Here is a 15,706-nt window from a genome sequence, read left to right as displayed (position 1 = left end):
TTTGAACAAACAAAAAAAATCATGTTACTCGTTTTCTGGTTACTTGGTTTGCTCGTTAGTCGGTTTACTCGCTACTCGTTACTACCGGTTACTCGTTTTAGGAACACCCCGTTATATCGGAAAAGTCCGTAGCTATAAAACAACAACACTGTGGTGATATTCATCTTTGCATGTTATTTCAAGCAGTACCAACACATGCGCACTAAAACTAGCACTAAAACTGGTTTTTTTTTGGGGGTTTTTTTTTGCAAAATACGTAGACATTTGTGTAGGAATGTGTAAGATGAGCTGTTCTTATAATAATCTTGTTAAATTATTTTTCGTAATAGGATTTGCTGTTAAAAACTGTGCTTGGATTAATATGTGGATGAAAGACAGAGGTTTTTTAAAACAAAAATGCTTTTGGACTCGGTATTGTATTGCAAGTTTGTGGTGAATTCAAACTGATACAAATGAATGCATAGATTAACAATTGGTAATAAAGTGTAAAGACAAAAGGTACCTGATAAGAGCTTTTTATACGCCCCTCGGTGGTCCTTCACTTGTACCAATAGCATGAAATGTGTTTAAAGAAATTAAACTCACCATGATACCATTGTAAATAAAGATACACTTTTTTCTTCCAAAGGTGTCGGACAATCTGCCACAAATTAAGTCACCAAAGAGCATACCAACATACATACTTGTCTGGATCGCTGCATTAAGACTGGCACGACCACAAATAAGATGCCACTGTGAAAGGAAAGGAAGCATAAAGAGGCGTTGTATTTTCGATTCTTTTCTTTACATGTTAACACAAACTATCCGTCTCGACTTACTATTCTTCCCGCTCTTTCTCTCTCTCTCTCTCTCTCGCGATTTACACGTGCGAATATGCAATTTAAGTTCATAGTCTGTTACTTCATGATCTCGCACAAGAGGTACACATTGTACTCTAATTATAGAGGCCACATATGTTTATTTTTAAGATAATTTGAAGGAACAATCTCATTAACCAGCAAAAATAGCTCATTGGCATGTTATAATAATAAAGCCCCTAGCATATTATATATGAGTTATAGTTTATACTTTCTAGTGTACCAGGTTTATAATGTTTTTGAATTTGTGATGATGATGATGATGATGATGACGACGACGATGTTGATAATGGCGGTGATGGTAGTGGTGGTTATGATGTTGGTGAGGATTGTAGTGATGATGGTGATAGTGATGATTATGAAGAGGAGGATATTTAACATCTCCGTAGGGTTTTCCGTGATGTTATTTTAGGCTTAATTTGCTCCCTTATCAGTAATTGCAAATTGTATAAATAATGTTAGATGTTAAATACCTCTGTAACCGTGCTGGTGAAGGCCTTATCGAAGCTGTATGACGTACAGTTGTCACAGCACGTTTTCTGGGGACATGTTATGTTTGGTGTGTTGCATTGGAAGGATGGGGCAGCAAACCCAAAGACTAGCATACCAAACGGAAATGCCATCAATAAAACCAGAATGCAAGAGCCAAAATAAACTGCTTTCTGGTATCTACCAAACGAGTTGACCAGCTGGAAGACATCGTCAAACTCAATGGAGGAACTAGAAGAGTTGTTATCCTGAAAACAGATACAAGAAATAAATGAATCTTTATTAATTTCAATGCCCCCATTGGTTTGTTATTAAAATGGTTGCTTAGTCAATGCGAATCCTGGAGAGGAGAAAACAGCAGAGTATTAAAAGGACTGCCTTTCGGCGCGAGCAAAACAATTATTTTTAACGATGATCTATAGCTAGTAATGCCAAATAATCTGTCCTGATAAGTCTGCAATAATGGCATATCAAGTCTTGCAGGGTTCGGTCTCTTTAACACTTTTGAAGTTCATAATTTCTTGATCACTACTGTAGAACGAGAAAGCCAAAATGATCTGAGACTTGCCATTCTATCTGAAAAAAGCCCCCGAGAATGGACCCAATGGAATGGACGTGGCCGTACTATAGAAAAAAGAATACAGTATTATATTCTCTCTTCTTCATTGTATGATAATTAGATATTGGGACAAATATTACGGATCGTAAGTTAATACGACGCGAACTGTCATGTTGGTCGGGTGCTTTTGCTGCCATCCTGCTTGCAGGTTCGTATATTCTTTCTCTAAATGGCGTAGTGGTTTACCATAAGAAAACGTGCAAAAGAAACCAACGTTGAAAAAGACAGGGTCGTCACCGAACACAGATTATGAGGGTGGGTCGGAAGGGCTATACAAAATACAAATTGGGCCTTTGACCAATTTATTGGGAAGAGTGATAGATAATTTATGCGGAGGATATTCAAATAATTCGTGGACCAATCCGAAGACGGGGTGTGATGGCGCCAGCTCGCTTGAGAGGGCCGCGGAACGAATAACGACGAAAGGGCCTTGATACCAAACAGAGAAAAGAGCAACGTCGAGTCACGTCTTTACCCGTCGAAATCTTGACGGCCTTTAATTCGGTCGTACAAATCATATACATTAAAATATCAGATTACAAACATTGATTGTTGCTATGAGCGCTTAATCCTTAATCAAATAAAGCCAGATATATAAAATTACAATAATTCGCTGAGAGACAATAAAACAAGTAAATATAAAATCAAAATACAATCAAATGTAAACCAAAGCTGAGGGCGTACCAACGCCGTTACACGGGGTTTATGTAACAATGGATTGCATTGATAATAAAATGTATGCAAATGACTTTTTTTATATCTAATTGCTCAACACAATATTTAAAAGTCAACATTACAACCAAAACTAATCAGAAACAGAACAAAAACAAATAAACAAATAAATAGGAGAGAAAAAGAGAAAAAACGGAAAGAAGCTGCATGAAGCTACATAATGATGTTTAGTTGTTAAAGTTTCTAGTTTTTTGTTTCCATTTCCAAGCCATAGAGCTGTCTTCATCTCCACATTTCTCCTTATGATAAACCGATTTTATTTATAATTGAAAACCGTCCAATGATGGTTTACTTTCATTATTCTTGCATAGCCAGATATAATATCGGACAGCAAGGAAAATAAAATTTACTCAGTTGAGTTTACATTTTGTTTTGACTGCTTTCAGGCCACAAACATTTTGGACTTTGATAGAGTGTTCTCTGGAGGTAATAAAAAATTCGTCTAAACATGCTTTTGGGCCAAACCAAACCGCTCTTTTTAGAGACGTTCCCGGAAACACGGGAATTTTTTTGACTAGGAAATAGTTGACGTCGCCGTAAAGAGCACAGTTTAATCTCAGCACAAGACGCAGAGATGATAAAACTAAAGAACATTATCTTTGAGGGATGGCCTACTCACCGAAAGGAGTGCCCACAAGAACAACTAGACTTCTGGAGCTTTAGATGCGACCTCGTCTTAGAAGACGGATTAATCCTCAAAGGCGATAGAATCCTTATACCATCATCACTAAGAAAACAAGTACTGGATACAATTCATCAAGGTCACCAAGGAGAGACGAAATGTATCTTGTTAGCCAGAGAAGCTGTATTCTGGCCAAAGATCAGCAATGACATTAGACAAACGATTAAAGAATGTGAAACTTGCAACAAGTATCAGCCAGCACAAGCTCGACTTCTCATATTGCAACCAGATCTTCCTTCTAGACTATGGGAAAAGTTAGGAACTGATATCTTTGAATTCAACGTTTCAAAGTATCTAATGATTGTAGACTATTACTCAAGATTTCTTGTCGTACGTCCATTTGCTAATATGACAGCTAATACTATATGTAACCACTTCCAGCACGTGTTAGCAGAATATGGATTACCATCACACATTCATACTGACTTTGGTACGAAGTACATTAGCAAAGAGTTTCGTGAGAAATGTGAAAACACTGGGATCAGGTTAACATTCAGCTCACCCTACCATCACCAAGCGAACAGCGTCGCAGAAAGATCTATAGGAACATGCGAATCCTTATGGAAGAAGGCCCTAAACGAAAAGAAGTGCCCTTACGCAGCACTCTGGATGTACAGAATTCACACCCCTAACAAGCACTATACCATCACCCTATGAGTTATATTTATGGACGTAAGCCCCGACTGCTTATTCCAAGCAGCAACCATATGTCTTGCAATCCTCACATCCAGACAATGATCACCACAAGGAGACAATCAGACTCTCCAAAGAGAAACAAGCAGAGTACTATATCAGAAAAGCAAGTAAATCTGACACAAGACCATTACTTGTCGAGGAGCTGGTATGTGTACAATACGCACAAAAAAACTTGGGACAAGGGTGAAATCACAAGGAAACCAAACCCTATATGCGAAGCAAGGACATACGTTGTCGAGCCAGAGAACATCTAAGACCGAGAACAAGCCAGCTTAAAGAACCAGAAAGAAAGGTCTACCAAGAAACCCAACCTGCACTTGACATACGTCATCCCCAAGACCTACTCGGTAAACCAGCGGTACAAGAAAGACCACAGATGACTGAAGCTACCAAAGGCCGAGATGTACTCTTAAGTGATTATAAACCAAAGGAGCAAAACAATCAATCAGCAAGCTATACCGGCACTAGATATGGGCGTACAATCAAAGCTAATTTTAGACTACGTTTGTAAAGAGTTGATACACACAAACAAACAAAAAAATATATATATATACATCCTTTCTATATAAGTTGATATTGAACATTTACATATATTGATCAACACCAATTAACTATAAGATTGATAAACATTGAACAATTGAACACAAAGAGGGGGATGTCATAGCACCCCATATATGGACATCGGTATGATGTAAATTAGTTTCTAGGCAAGCCATGGCTCGAAGAGAGCACGACGATATGTACAACATGATTCCAGAATAAAATACATCCAAACAAACCCAAGAGACTTCGACACTTGATATACAAAATACCTTGTATTCCTTAGATTTTTAGTTTTCCAAAAGATATATTCGACACCTGCGTACCTCGGTTCAGCCTCTAATCGTTGTTTGTTGTGAACATGTCAGAGCATGTGATGACACTCTTGGGAGTTGATTCTTACAAAGGTAAATATTTTAACATGTCTGTCATAAAAGAATAATTCTCAAAGGAATATCATGTGATCTGAAATTATGGGGAGTTTTCACACGATGCTAAAAATGTGTATTTAATCGATTTCGATTTTAACTTGTCAATTGAATGTATTCACGGCCAAAGCGTGTATCAACGGGTACAAGTTTTTTCTCATTAGCATGCTATTTTAATGTCAAGCTCATTAGCATTAAAGCGTTGGTAACGTGAAGTCATTTTAGTATGATACAGAATATTATTTACCGTTTGGTATTCTATCAGAATATATGAGCCCCAACTTTCTCCCACTTTATATGTTTTAGTTTCCTGGCCTCTGGTTGTACGAAACCTGCATAGCGCTATCCGGCGGATGAATTTTATCGAGTGGATAAATTCATTTTGATAACAGCACAGTGCACCGCCCTTTGTACAACCGGGCCATTGTTACTATCAATCACGTGACTTTTTGGAGTTGACTGGGGGGCAAACAAGCGGTTGACTGGGGGGCAACTAGCGGATGCTAAATCAAATCATATCAAAATAAGTCCTCAAACTATTGTATTTGACTATTTTCACGACATGAAACCAGAAAACAAGAGATCAAAACAACCTCCAGGATTCTACAAGCCATCAAAAAAGAGCTATTACCGGAAGTGACGTCTATTGATAGCAACCTATTGTATATATTTTTTTAGTTACGTTAAACAGGAAGAAAGAAAGAAATAATACACTTTCACTTTGACCCAATCCTGACAGACGCCAAGTTATTGAGCGATTTTGCTGCGATTCTAGAGATCAAAAACATATGTGCGTGAACTTTTGGCAATCGAATATGAGATGAGTTTAATTGGCGAAGTTTTAGCGCAATGCTGCTCAATAGACCTTATTCGTAGTGTGACAATGTTTTCCCAATTCAGCGTGACAAACCTCTGGGGGAATGAAGAGCTATTGTTTTGAAACTTGTCGGGATATCATCGTTATTCCTTTTGTATCCTTTGGGATACTCATCAATTTTTCGAAGAGTAAAAACAAAAGAAAATGAATCCCCTGGAGGTTAGTCACGCTGAAATGGGAAAACATTGTCACACCACGAATAAGGTCTATTGAGAAAGTTGTTTTTTTTCAAAGTTGTGAAATGATTGAAATTATTCATCGCCAATACAACATCGCCTCTCATATTATAAATAGTATGAAGTGCATATGAAAACATATACTTAAAAGGCAACAAATCTTAGTTGTCAGCCCGCTTTGACGCATCTAAGAAAAAAGAAATGAAAACGTAAAATAAAGATGCAATAATTACAATTTATAGATTAAATGTTTACGCTCGAACCTAAAGCAAGTTGATCCTACAAAGAAGGCTAGCAAAATGCCCAACAAACCCGGTTATCAATAAGATGGTCATCTGTATGGAAACATATCATTTATTATCATTTCTTGGTCGTTTGGATGGTTTAATAACAAATCCGTTTCAATATACCCGTAGACAGTTGTGTCTTGTAGATACGTTTCCACTACGAAAACCATTTGGAGTTATATATCTTAATGAAGATAGAAGACAAAGTGAATATTTTGTCCAATTAAATTTACGGTTTGGTGAAGGACCTCCAAATTACCTTTTCGCCCATATTAGAAACCAAGAAAGTTGCCTTGATCTTCTTAACCGTTAGCCTAGCCAAGACTACTCCATACAGGCGGCGTTTTGCTGACAAACTCCAAAGCCTAAGTTTTACTGTCGTCATGGAGCGCAGAGAGCTACCAAATTATTTCAAGTCAGTAGAATGAAGAGGGCGGCGGCACGCCAACGTACCTTTCGTAAATCCCATTATTCCTATCCTTATCTTTCCTAATCCATATTTTATAACCAATTCTACCTCTATTTCTATTATTATTCTCATAGTTACAAAAATAATAGTGAAAAGTTGGCGTAATTAACCATTTTCATTTGAAATTTCTTTCATGATATTTTTCAATAATAGCATTTGAGGATCTTAACTTTCAATGCTCCAAAACTTGAACTTAACTCGATGCGTGACCAAAGCCGTTATTTAAACTTTCAAGGCCTGAAGACATCCAATTATTGATTGACAAAGACAGAAACTTCAATATTTTGCTTGAATTTTTAATACAAATGGAGCTCGAAGCAAAACAACAGAGGTTTTCCAGAGTGTTTCTACAGAGAAATTACGGATTTTCATTGAGAAAAAGGATTCGGAAAATTCGAAAAAAGCGACAAAAAATGCTGTTGCCACTTTCCTCGCTTATTGGTTGAGAAATAAAATACCGTATGTGCCGTTGTATTTGTAAAATCATGGTCAGTTTTGATGCATTTAGCTTGCTAAATAAAGTTCTTATTTCGTAAACTGACTTCTCAATATTTCTCAATTTTACTATATAACAAAACACTCGAGAAATTAGTTAACTAATTCCCTCGCGACAAGACATTAAATGTATAATATATGCTATCGTAGGACACCACTACTAGCCGATTGAATTTTCAAATTGAAACTCCCCCAAAACCGGGGTCACCTTGGCCTATGAAAGGCGAGCGCTCTTACCGCTACGCCACACATGCTTCTTTTTGTTCAAACATTTAAAGGAGAACGACTTGCTAGACCAAAACAGTAAAGGAGTTTTCATCCCATACGGCGGGAAGTCATTTCTATCTTAAGTTTTTTGTCTTTTTTAATATTTCAATTTATTTTTATTTTATTTATTTTTATTTATTTATGCTTCTGTCATGACGTTTGTAAGTGGCAGGGGCATCACTCTAAAAATAGCAAATTACAGCGATAAGGATAGAAGAAAAATATTTGTCCCTTCGAAAACAAATGATGGTGCATGGTCTTCCTGTTGCTTTGGCGGTTATTTTCAAAGCCAAAAAAATATTTTAATATTGACTAAACAATTTAAAATCCAAGATTATCCCAGATCGAGCTCTTGCTCAATGTTCTCCAGAATACTGTGTGAGGGCGAAAAACGCATACGCAAGCCCAGTATAGTTTTTTTGCAAATTAATCTAAAACACTCAAATTCGACTTTCAAACTTGTCTGACAAATGGTCTTTACAGATTGCCGAAACTTAAAGTTGGCTCTTTAGGCTATTTCATTCATTCAATTCTTTTTTTTGCGTGTGTGGTTTTCTTTTTTTTTTTTTTTTTTTTTTTTTTTTTTTTTTTTTTTTGTTTTGTTTTGTTTTTGTTTCATATTGTCTTAGTTTTATGTTACAGTGTTTCCATAACAATGCCGAGAGGAAAACACATATCTACATTTACTACGTTTGTTTTCCTAAAAACGTAAATATCTCACTAGGAAATAAAAGATATTTAATTCAATAGTTTAAGACATATGCTATCTCTCGTACAATTTTCAAAGATACAATTTGTGAATTATTGCGCATTGTTAATGATTGTTTGTCATACTAGTTGTATAAGTAGTGTTTAAAAAACGAGTAGGAGTGTTTTATCAGGCATAATCGGCTACGCCTCGTGCTTTTATACCTGATTAAACACGATCTACGAGTTTTTAGAACTGCTTAAAACACTTTTGAACAATTTATAAGATTTTGGTTCAACTGGAGCCACCATACACGTCACGAACATGGATTTTTATACTTCGATAGAGATTTGACATCACGGGCATGCGCAACCAGAGTCAATAGAAGCTCCCACACGTTGGATATTGCGTGCCAAGGCAAAGACGGGCACGTTAGTCAAAGATCTTTAGGGTTGACTATGACCTTGATGAAGCTCTATGTCTTCATCTAAACTTATACAATTTAGTAAAAAAATAAAACAGTTGGAAAAGACGACGTTTCGCTGTCATCTTGTGATGATAGCAAAACGTTATCTTTTACAACTAGTTTTCTTACTAAATTGTATACCTAAAAGTACCTTTATCAAATATATTTGTTATATTCCGACAAAAGGAACTTTGAATTTATTTTGTCAAACATTGAATCGCTTATTGTCCCCAGTCCCTGCTTTTCCTCTCCAAGCGTCCAATTCACACCGGAAAACCATTGGAAAACCCCGATTCTACTGAAGCTGGAGGCAAGATAGGTACCGTTCACAGTCTAGTGTGTGAATAAATAAACAAGTATTTTACTAAACGCATCCCACACGGAAAGGAATGAGCGTGCGTTCAAAGCCATTAGCGTCACAATCAAGTTTTTTGAGTATGCTGGTCAAAGCAAGGGGTTAATCATCTACGGTCTGGGGGGCGATGGAAGTATGGTCCTTTTAATGAATCAAAAAGTAAAATCCCAAAATCGTGTTTCCATAGAGCGCAGTTGTTATACCCGTGCAAAAATGAAAATAATAATAAAGTATTACCTTATCCTTTTTATATAGTAAATATACTTAACCAGAAAATTATCAATTTTTTTGAATGCATGGAGGTATTGACCCAGCACCTGATGACTTTCATCATTTTACTTTTACGGGAACCTAATCAAGGTTTATATAGGTGTGATTAATTAACATGCTATTCAAGCTTAGGCCCGTTCACACCCAGAATTGTACACCTAAATATAAATTTAGGCACTGCTTAAAAGCGGAGCTCCCAATTCAATAGGCACAGGGAGCCCAATTTGATAAAACTGTAAGGTGACATAAATTAGTGGGGAGGGGGGCAGGGGATGGGGGAGGGATCTTCGGTTTTTGTTCTTGATCTTCAAGATGAAATTACAGCCATTCTCAATCGCACACGCTCTCTAGCGATCTTTTCTGTCTCGACGAATCACAATCACAAGGCGTTTCCATAACATTGTCGGAAAACACAAAGCTATTAGGGCACGTGCATATAGAATGTCAACGCGTTGATTGACGTCCACCAAAAGCTTCTTCGTCGATCGTCGCGACGGAAACAATCGTGTCATAGCACCCCATATATGGACATCAGTATGATGTAAGTTAGTTATTCTAGGCAAGCCATGACTCGAAGTGAGCACAACGATGCGTGCAACATGATTTCATAATAAAATACATCTAACGAACCAAGAGACTTCGACATGGTGTCAGAATCGTGGGATAACTCAAGCAAGTCAAGATAATTCTCCTCGAGCAATTTCAATTCAACTTCAAGTACTTCAAACACGTTCAATTTCGATATTCAAGTCCAAGAATTCAACCATGGCGGACAAATTCACACCACCGACAATGGACTGGTTGAGTCCAGGCGATATTCACAAGAGATTCAAACTTTTCAAGCAAAAATGTCAACTTATATTCGATGGACCGTTAGAAAAGTCGGCAGAGCAGAAAAAGGTACGTTTTTTGCTGTTATGGATCGGCGATAAAGGTCTTGAAATATACAACACGGCGACATGGGCCAACGAAGGCGACGAGTTAAAACTAGACCCGGTATTTCAACACTTAGAAGCTTATACTAAGCCAAAAAGCAACCATATTTTAGCAAGATTCCAACTTCGAAGTCTCAAACAAGGCGAAATGCCATTAGAAGAATTTGTAACAAAAGCACGAAGTCTTATCGACGATTGTGGATACGACCAGCAGTTCAAAGATGAGACATTACGCGACACCTTGGTATTTGGCATCAATTCTGATAAAGTACGAAAGGACGCTATTTCTCTCGGAAATAATCTAACATTTCAACAAATCTACGACCTTGCTAAAACAGAGGAAAGCACAAGAGCTCAAATGAAAATTATCACTCAAGGCAACGAAGTTTTCAACAAGGAAACACACTCGATTCGAAGCAAAAGGTCAAGTTCGAAACCACAGGAATCCCAAAAATGGCGGGAAAACGAGAATCGACAGTCAGCGAGCACCCCTAAACCAAAACCCAGAAAATTCAAGTTCAAGTTCAACGGATGTTTTCGATGCGGCGGAAACCATGAAGAACAAGCACACTGTCCAGCTATCAACGCAATATGTAAATTCTGCAAAAAGAAAGGACATTACTTCAAAGTCTGTATGAAAAGAAAAGTAAAGCAACTACATGAAATCGTCGACGATCCGAACTACGAAGGTCAAGATATACATGTGCAGCCCGACGACGTTGCAGAGTACCCTAGCAATACTTACACTTACGAGGAAGAAGGTTCCAGCGACACTGAGCCAATTACCGTGACATTAGGTTCTGTTTCAACCGAAAACACAGTACATAATGTGAGCAGCCACAAGAACAGAATATATAAACATGTTAAACTTAATGACAAATGTGACGTCATCATGAAAATAGACACTGGAGCGGACACTTGCATACTTACAACCGACGATCTCCAGGTACTACCAATCTCCATCAACTTAGAACCATCGGACAGCATCTTGAGGGGGTATGGGGGATCCAAGATACAAAACCTTGGAGTAACAACGTTAAAAGTCACTTACAACAACAAATCAATCGAGACAAAATTCAACGTAGTTGAAGCACCTGGTAACCCTTCAATGATAGGATGCAAGCAAGCTCAGGACCTTGGAATAATAACAGTAAATATTGAGCACCTTAACTCTATCAACGAGCAAAACACGAAACCATCAAGAGCATATCAAGCTGCGCAGAAAGGCGAGCTTTCGAGATCAATCGTTAAAGAAGACTTCAAAGATTGTTTCGACAAGGTAGGACGCTTTCCAGGAGAAAAGTATCACATTCAACTCATTGATGACCCTAAGCCGGTTATCCATCCTCCACGAACAGTCCCAGTGCACATATTACCACTTTACAAGGCAGAACTAGATAACATGATCAAAGACGACATCATCACAGAAGTGACTGAGCCAACGGAGTGGGTCAACTCTATAGTCTGCAACGTACGCACAACCGAAGACGGAAAGCAAAAAGTACGACTATGCTTAGACCCTAAGGACTTAAACCAGAGCATACGTCGTGAACATTACTACAGCAGGACCATAGACGAAGTACTACCGCAACTACATGGAAAGCAATACTTCTCCGTAGCTGACACGCGGAAAGGTTATTGGCACGTTAAATTAGATAACGCATCCAGCCTGTTGTGTACCTTTAACACTCCATTCGGCAGGTACAGATTCAAACGTTTGCCCTTCGGAGTAAATGTGTCTCAAGACGTCTTCCAACGCAAGCTAGACGAAGTATACAAAGACATACCAAACGTCACCGGAATCGCGGATGACATCATTATTGCGGGATCGACGCAGCAAGAACACGATCAAGCGTTCCTAAACATGCTCGTGGCAACAAGGAAGAACAACGTAAGCCTTAAGTCAGATAAACTTCAATTCAAACAGCAGAGTGTCAACTTCTACGGACATACACTCACCTCAGAAGGCATCAAGCCATCAAACAACAAACTAGAGACAATCAGGAACATTCAGGCACCAAATAACTCAAAGGAACTACTCACCATACTCGGAATGATCACTTACCTTAATCGATACTCAACAAGGCTAGCACAGCTGACAGCACCTTTAAGAGAGCTGACAAAGAAGAATGCACACTTTAGATGGGAGCAGCGCCACCAGGACGCACTTGACAAGATAAAAGAGGAACTTTGTTCAGTACCAGTGATGTCTTACTATGACCCTGACCCTACCACAGTCACCATCCTTCAATGTGACGCGAGTCAAGAAGGATTAGGCGCGTGGATTCGTCAAATTGATTCAGATGGCAAGGAAAGAATCATCGCAATGTCATCCAGAACACTTACAGACGCCGAGAAGAGATACTCCAACATCGAACGCGAATGCTTAGCTGTAACCTATGGCCTCGAAAAGTTCGAGTACTATTTATTGGGACGGACAACAGTCGTAGAAACGGACCATTCACCCCTTGAACAGATCTTCAAGAAGAACATTGCTGAGGCCCCAGGAAGACTACAAAGACTACTGCTGAGATGTTTAAGATTTAACGTTCAAGTCAAATATAAACCAGGCAAGACAATTCCAGTTGCAGACGCACTGTCAAGAGTATGCCTCAACAGAAAGGCACGATCAGATGAACATCACAAAGAAATCCACTTTGTCACAGACAAGCCCTGTCCTTTTGACATCAACCTAGTGAAATCTACAACCGCACAAGACGCAGAGATGATCAAACTAAAGAACATTATCTTTGAGGGATGGCCTACTTACCGAAAGGAATGCCCACAAGAACTACTAGACTTCTGGAACTTCAGATGCGACCTAGTCTTAGAAGACGGGTTAATCCTCAAAGGCGATAGCATCCTTATACCATCATCACTAAGGAAACAAGTACTGGATACAATTCATCAAGGTCACCAAGGAGAGACGAAATGTATCTTGTTAGCCAGAGAAGCTGTATTCTGGCCAAAGATCAGCAATGACATCAGACAAATGATTAAAGAATGTGAAACTTGCAACAAGTACCAGCCAGCACAAGCTCGACTTCCCATATTGCAACCAGATCTTCCCTCTAGACCATGGGAAAAGTTAGGAACTGATATCTTTGAATTCAACGGTTCAAAGTATCTAATGATTGTAGACTATTACTCAAGATTTCCAGTCGTACGTCCAATTGCTAATATGACAGCTAATACCATATGTAACCACTTCCAGCACGTGTTAGCAGAATATGGATTACCATCACACATTCATGCTGACTTTGGTACGCAGTACATTAGCAAAGAGTTTCGTGAGAAATGTGAAAACACTGGGATCAAGTTAACATTCAGCTCACCCTACCATCACCAAGCGAACAGCGTCGCTGAAAGAGCTATAGGAACAAGCAAATCCTTATGGAAGAAGGCCATAGACGAAAAGAAGTGCCCTTACACAGCACTCTGGATGTACAGAATCACACCCCTAACAAGCACTATACCATCACCTTATGAGTTATTGTATGGACGTAAGCCCCGACTGCTTATTCCAAGCAGCAACCATGTCCTGCAATCCTCACATCCAGACAATGATTACCACAAGGAAGCAATCAGACTCTCCCAAGAGAAACAAGCAGAGTACTATAACAGAAAGGCAAGTAAATCTGACACAAGACCATTACTTGTCGAGGAGCCGGTATATGTGTACAATACGCACAAAAAAACGTGGGACAAGGGTGAAATCACAAGGAAACCAAACCCTACAAGCGAACCAAGGACATACGTTGTCGAGATGAACGGTAAGCTCTACCAGAGAACCAGAGAACATCTAAGACCAAGAACAAGCCAGCTTAAAGAGCCAGAAAGAAGGGCCTACCAAGAAACCCAACCTGCACTTAACATACATCATCCCCAAGACCTACTTGGTAAACCAGCGGTATTGGTACAAGAAAGACCACAGATGACTGAAGATACCAAAAGCCGAGATGTACCTCCAAGTGATTATAAACCAAAGGAGCAAAACAATCATTCAGCAAGCTATACCACTAGATATGGGCGTACAATCAAAGCTCCTATTAGACTAAGTTTGTAAGGAGTTGATACAAAAAAGAAAAAAAAAGAAAAAAAAAGAAAAAAGCATATAACCTGTCTATATAAGTTGACATTGAACATTTACATATATTGATCAACACCAATTAACTATAAGATTGATGAACATTGAACAATTGAACAGAGGGGGATGTCATAGCACCCCATATATGGACATCAGTATGATGTAAGTTAGTTATTCTAGGCAAGCCATGACTCGAAGTGAGCACAACGATGCGTGCAACATGATTTCATAATAAAATACATCTAACGAACCAAGAGACTTCGACAAATCGCTAGAGCGGCGCGTGTGATTGAAAATGGCTGTAATGTCCCCCATATTGGGAACCATGAAAATCAAATCGAAATGGACTATCGTTTTCTTCGCACGAGTCTTTGTATACGTCAGAGAAGAGTTGCATCCAGAGAAGAGACGTGGATACGCAAAAGTGCTATTTTCGCCGTCAATCAAATGCTATGAGCCAATCGCCCGCAATGACCTGAGCCAACAATACCACGTTATACGGCTCTCTCTCTCTCGATCAAGCTTGCAGGAGAATCGCGATACTAACCAATATCGGAGGCACGTAAAAGAACCATAAAAAGCAATATCTTACGTTCACAACTCAATGCAAAGCACATTTGACTATATTCATCAATAGAAAGGGCACATCATTATATCATCATAATTATCTTCTAATGCAAATATCTTAAAATTGCCATCAGGAACCATTTATAATTAATATTTATTTGTCTCTGATTTAATTACTGTTTTCTCGAAGTTTCGACCATTTACCAATGGCTTTCACCCTTTGATGTATTCAGTTGTAACACACATTTCATATAAAACATGTGTTAAAAGTCTTGCTCCGTGCCCTCGGTCAGTCAGCAACACTTTTAAAGTTACTGGACAATGGTCTGCGATCACCCACATAAAGCAATATTCTTGTTATTCTCTAATGTAATTCACATTTTAACTCGTTGATTCTCAAACTAAAAACGCATATATTGTAAATGGAAAAGATTTCGGTTCATAGACCTTTCGTAAAGTGCTATTGCTGATGAATGAAAACCGAGAGCATTTCAAAACTGGGGGTATCCTAGAAATCTTTCAACAAGTGATCAACGGAAATGTTTTTTTGACCTTTTATTCAGTTTCTATAGTCTATCTACAGCTTCCATCTTCCATTGAGCTACCGGGACACCATATACATTGAATATGACATCTGCTAGTGATGTTCAGATAAGCCATTCTGAAGTCAGACTATTTCACGATGAGGGCATACTTCACCGCACCCTGACAGCCACACTCTCTC

At 38.6% G+C, this 15,706-nt stretch overlaps 1 protein-coding gene across 1 annotated transcript in view; it reads right to left on the bottom strand.

Moving 5' to 3' along the window:
• The window catches only part of LOC116304459 (organic cation transporter protein), a 13,573-nt gene extending 6,813 nt beyond the window's left edge, over positions 1-6,760 (bottom strand). The window contains exons 1-3 of the mRNA XM_031714196.1: positions 6,643-6,760; positions 1,331-1,594; positions 586-732 (exon numbers count right to left, since the gene is read on the bottom strand). Coding sequence (XP_031570056.1) covers positions 586-732; positions 1,331-1,594; positions 6,643-6,654 — 423 coding nt within the window. The 5' untranslated portion in view covers positions 6,655-6,760. The remainder of the gene's footprint in view (positions 1-585; positions 733-1,330; positions 1,595-6,642) is intronic.
• Positions 6,761-15,706: the final 8,946 nt, after the last annotated feature.

This window comes from Actinia tenebrosa, unplaced genomic scaffold (assembly GCF_029948245.1).
Source record: "Actinia tenebrosa isolate PJP-AT-01 unplaced genomic scaffold, QUT_ActTen_1.0 PGA_scaffold1__47_contigs__length_23844297, whole genome shotgun sequence".
Lineage (NCBI taxonomy): Eukaryota > Metazoa > Cnidaria > Anthozoa > Actiniaria > Actiniidae > Actinia > Actinia tenebrosa.
This window is presented reverse-complemented; position numbering and strand designations above follow the sequence as displayed.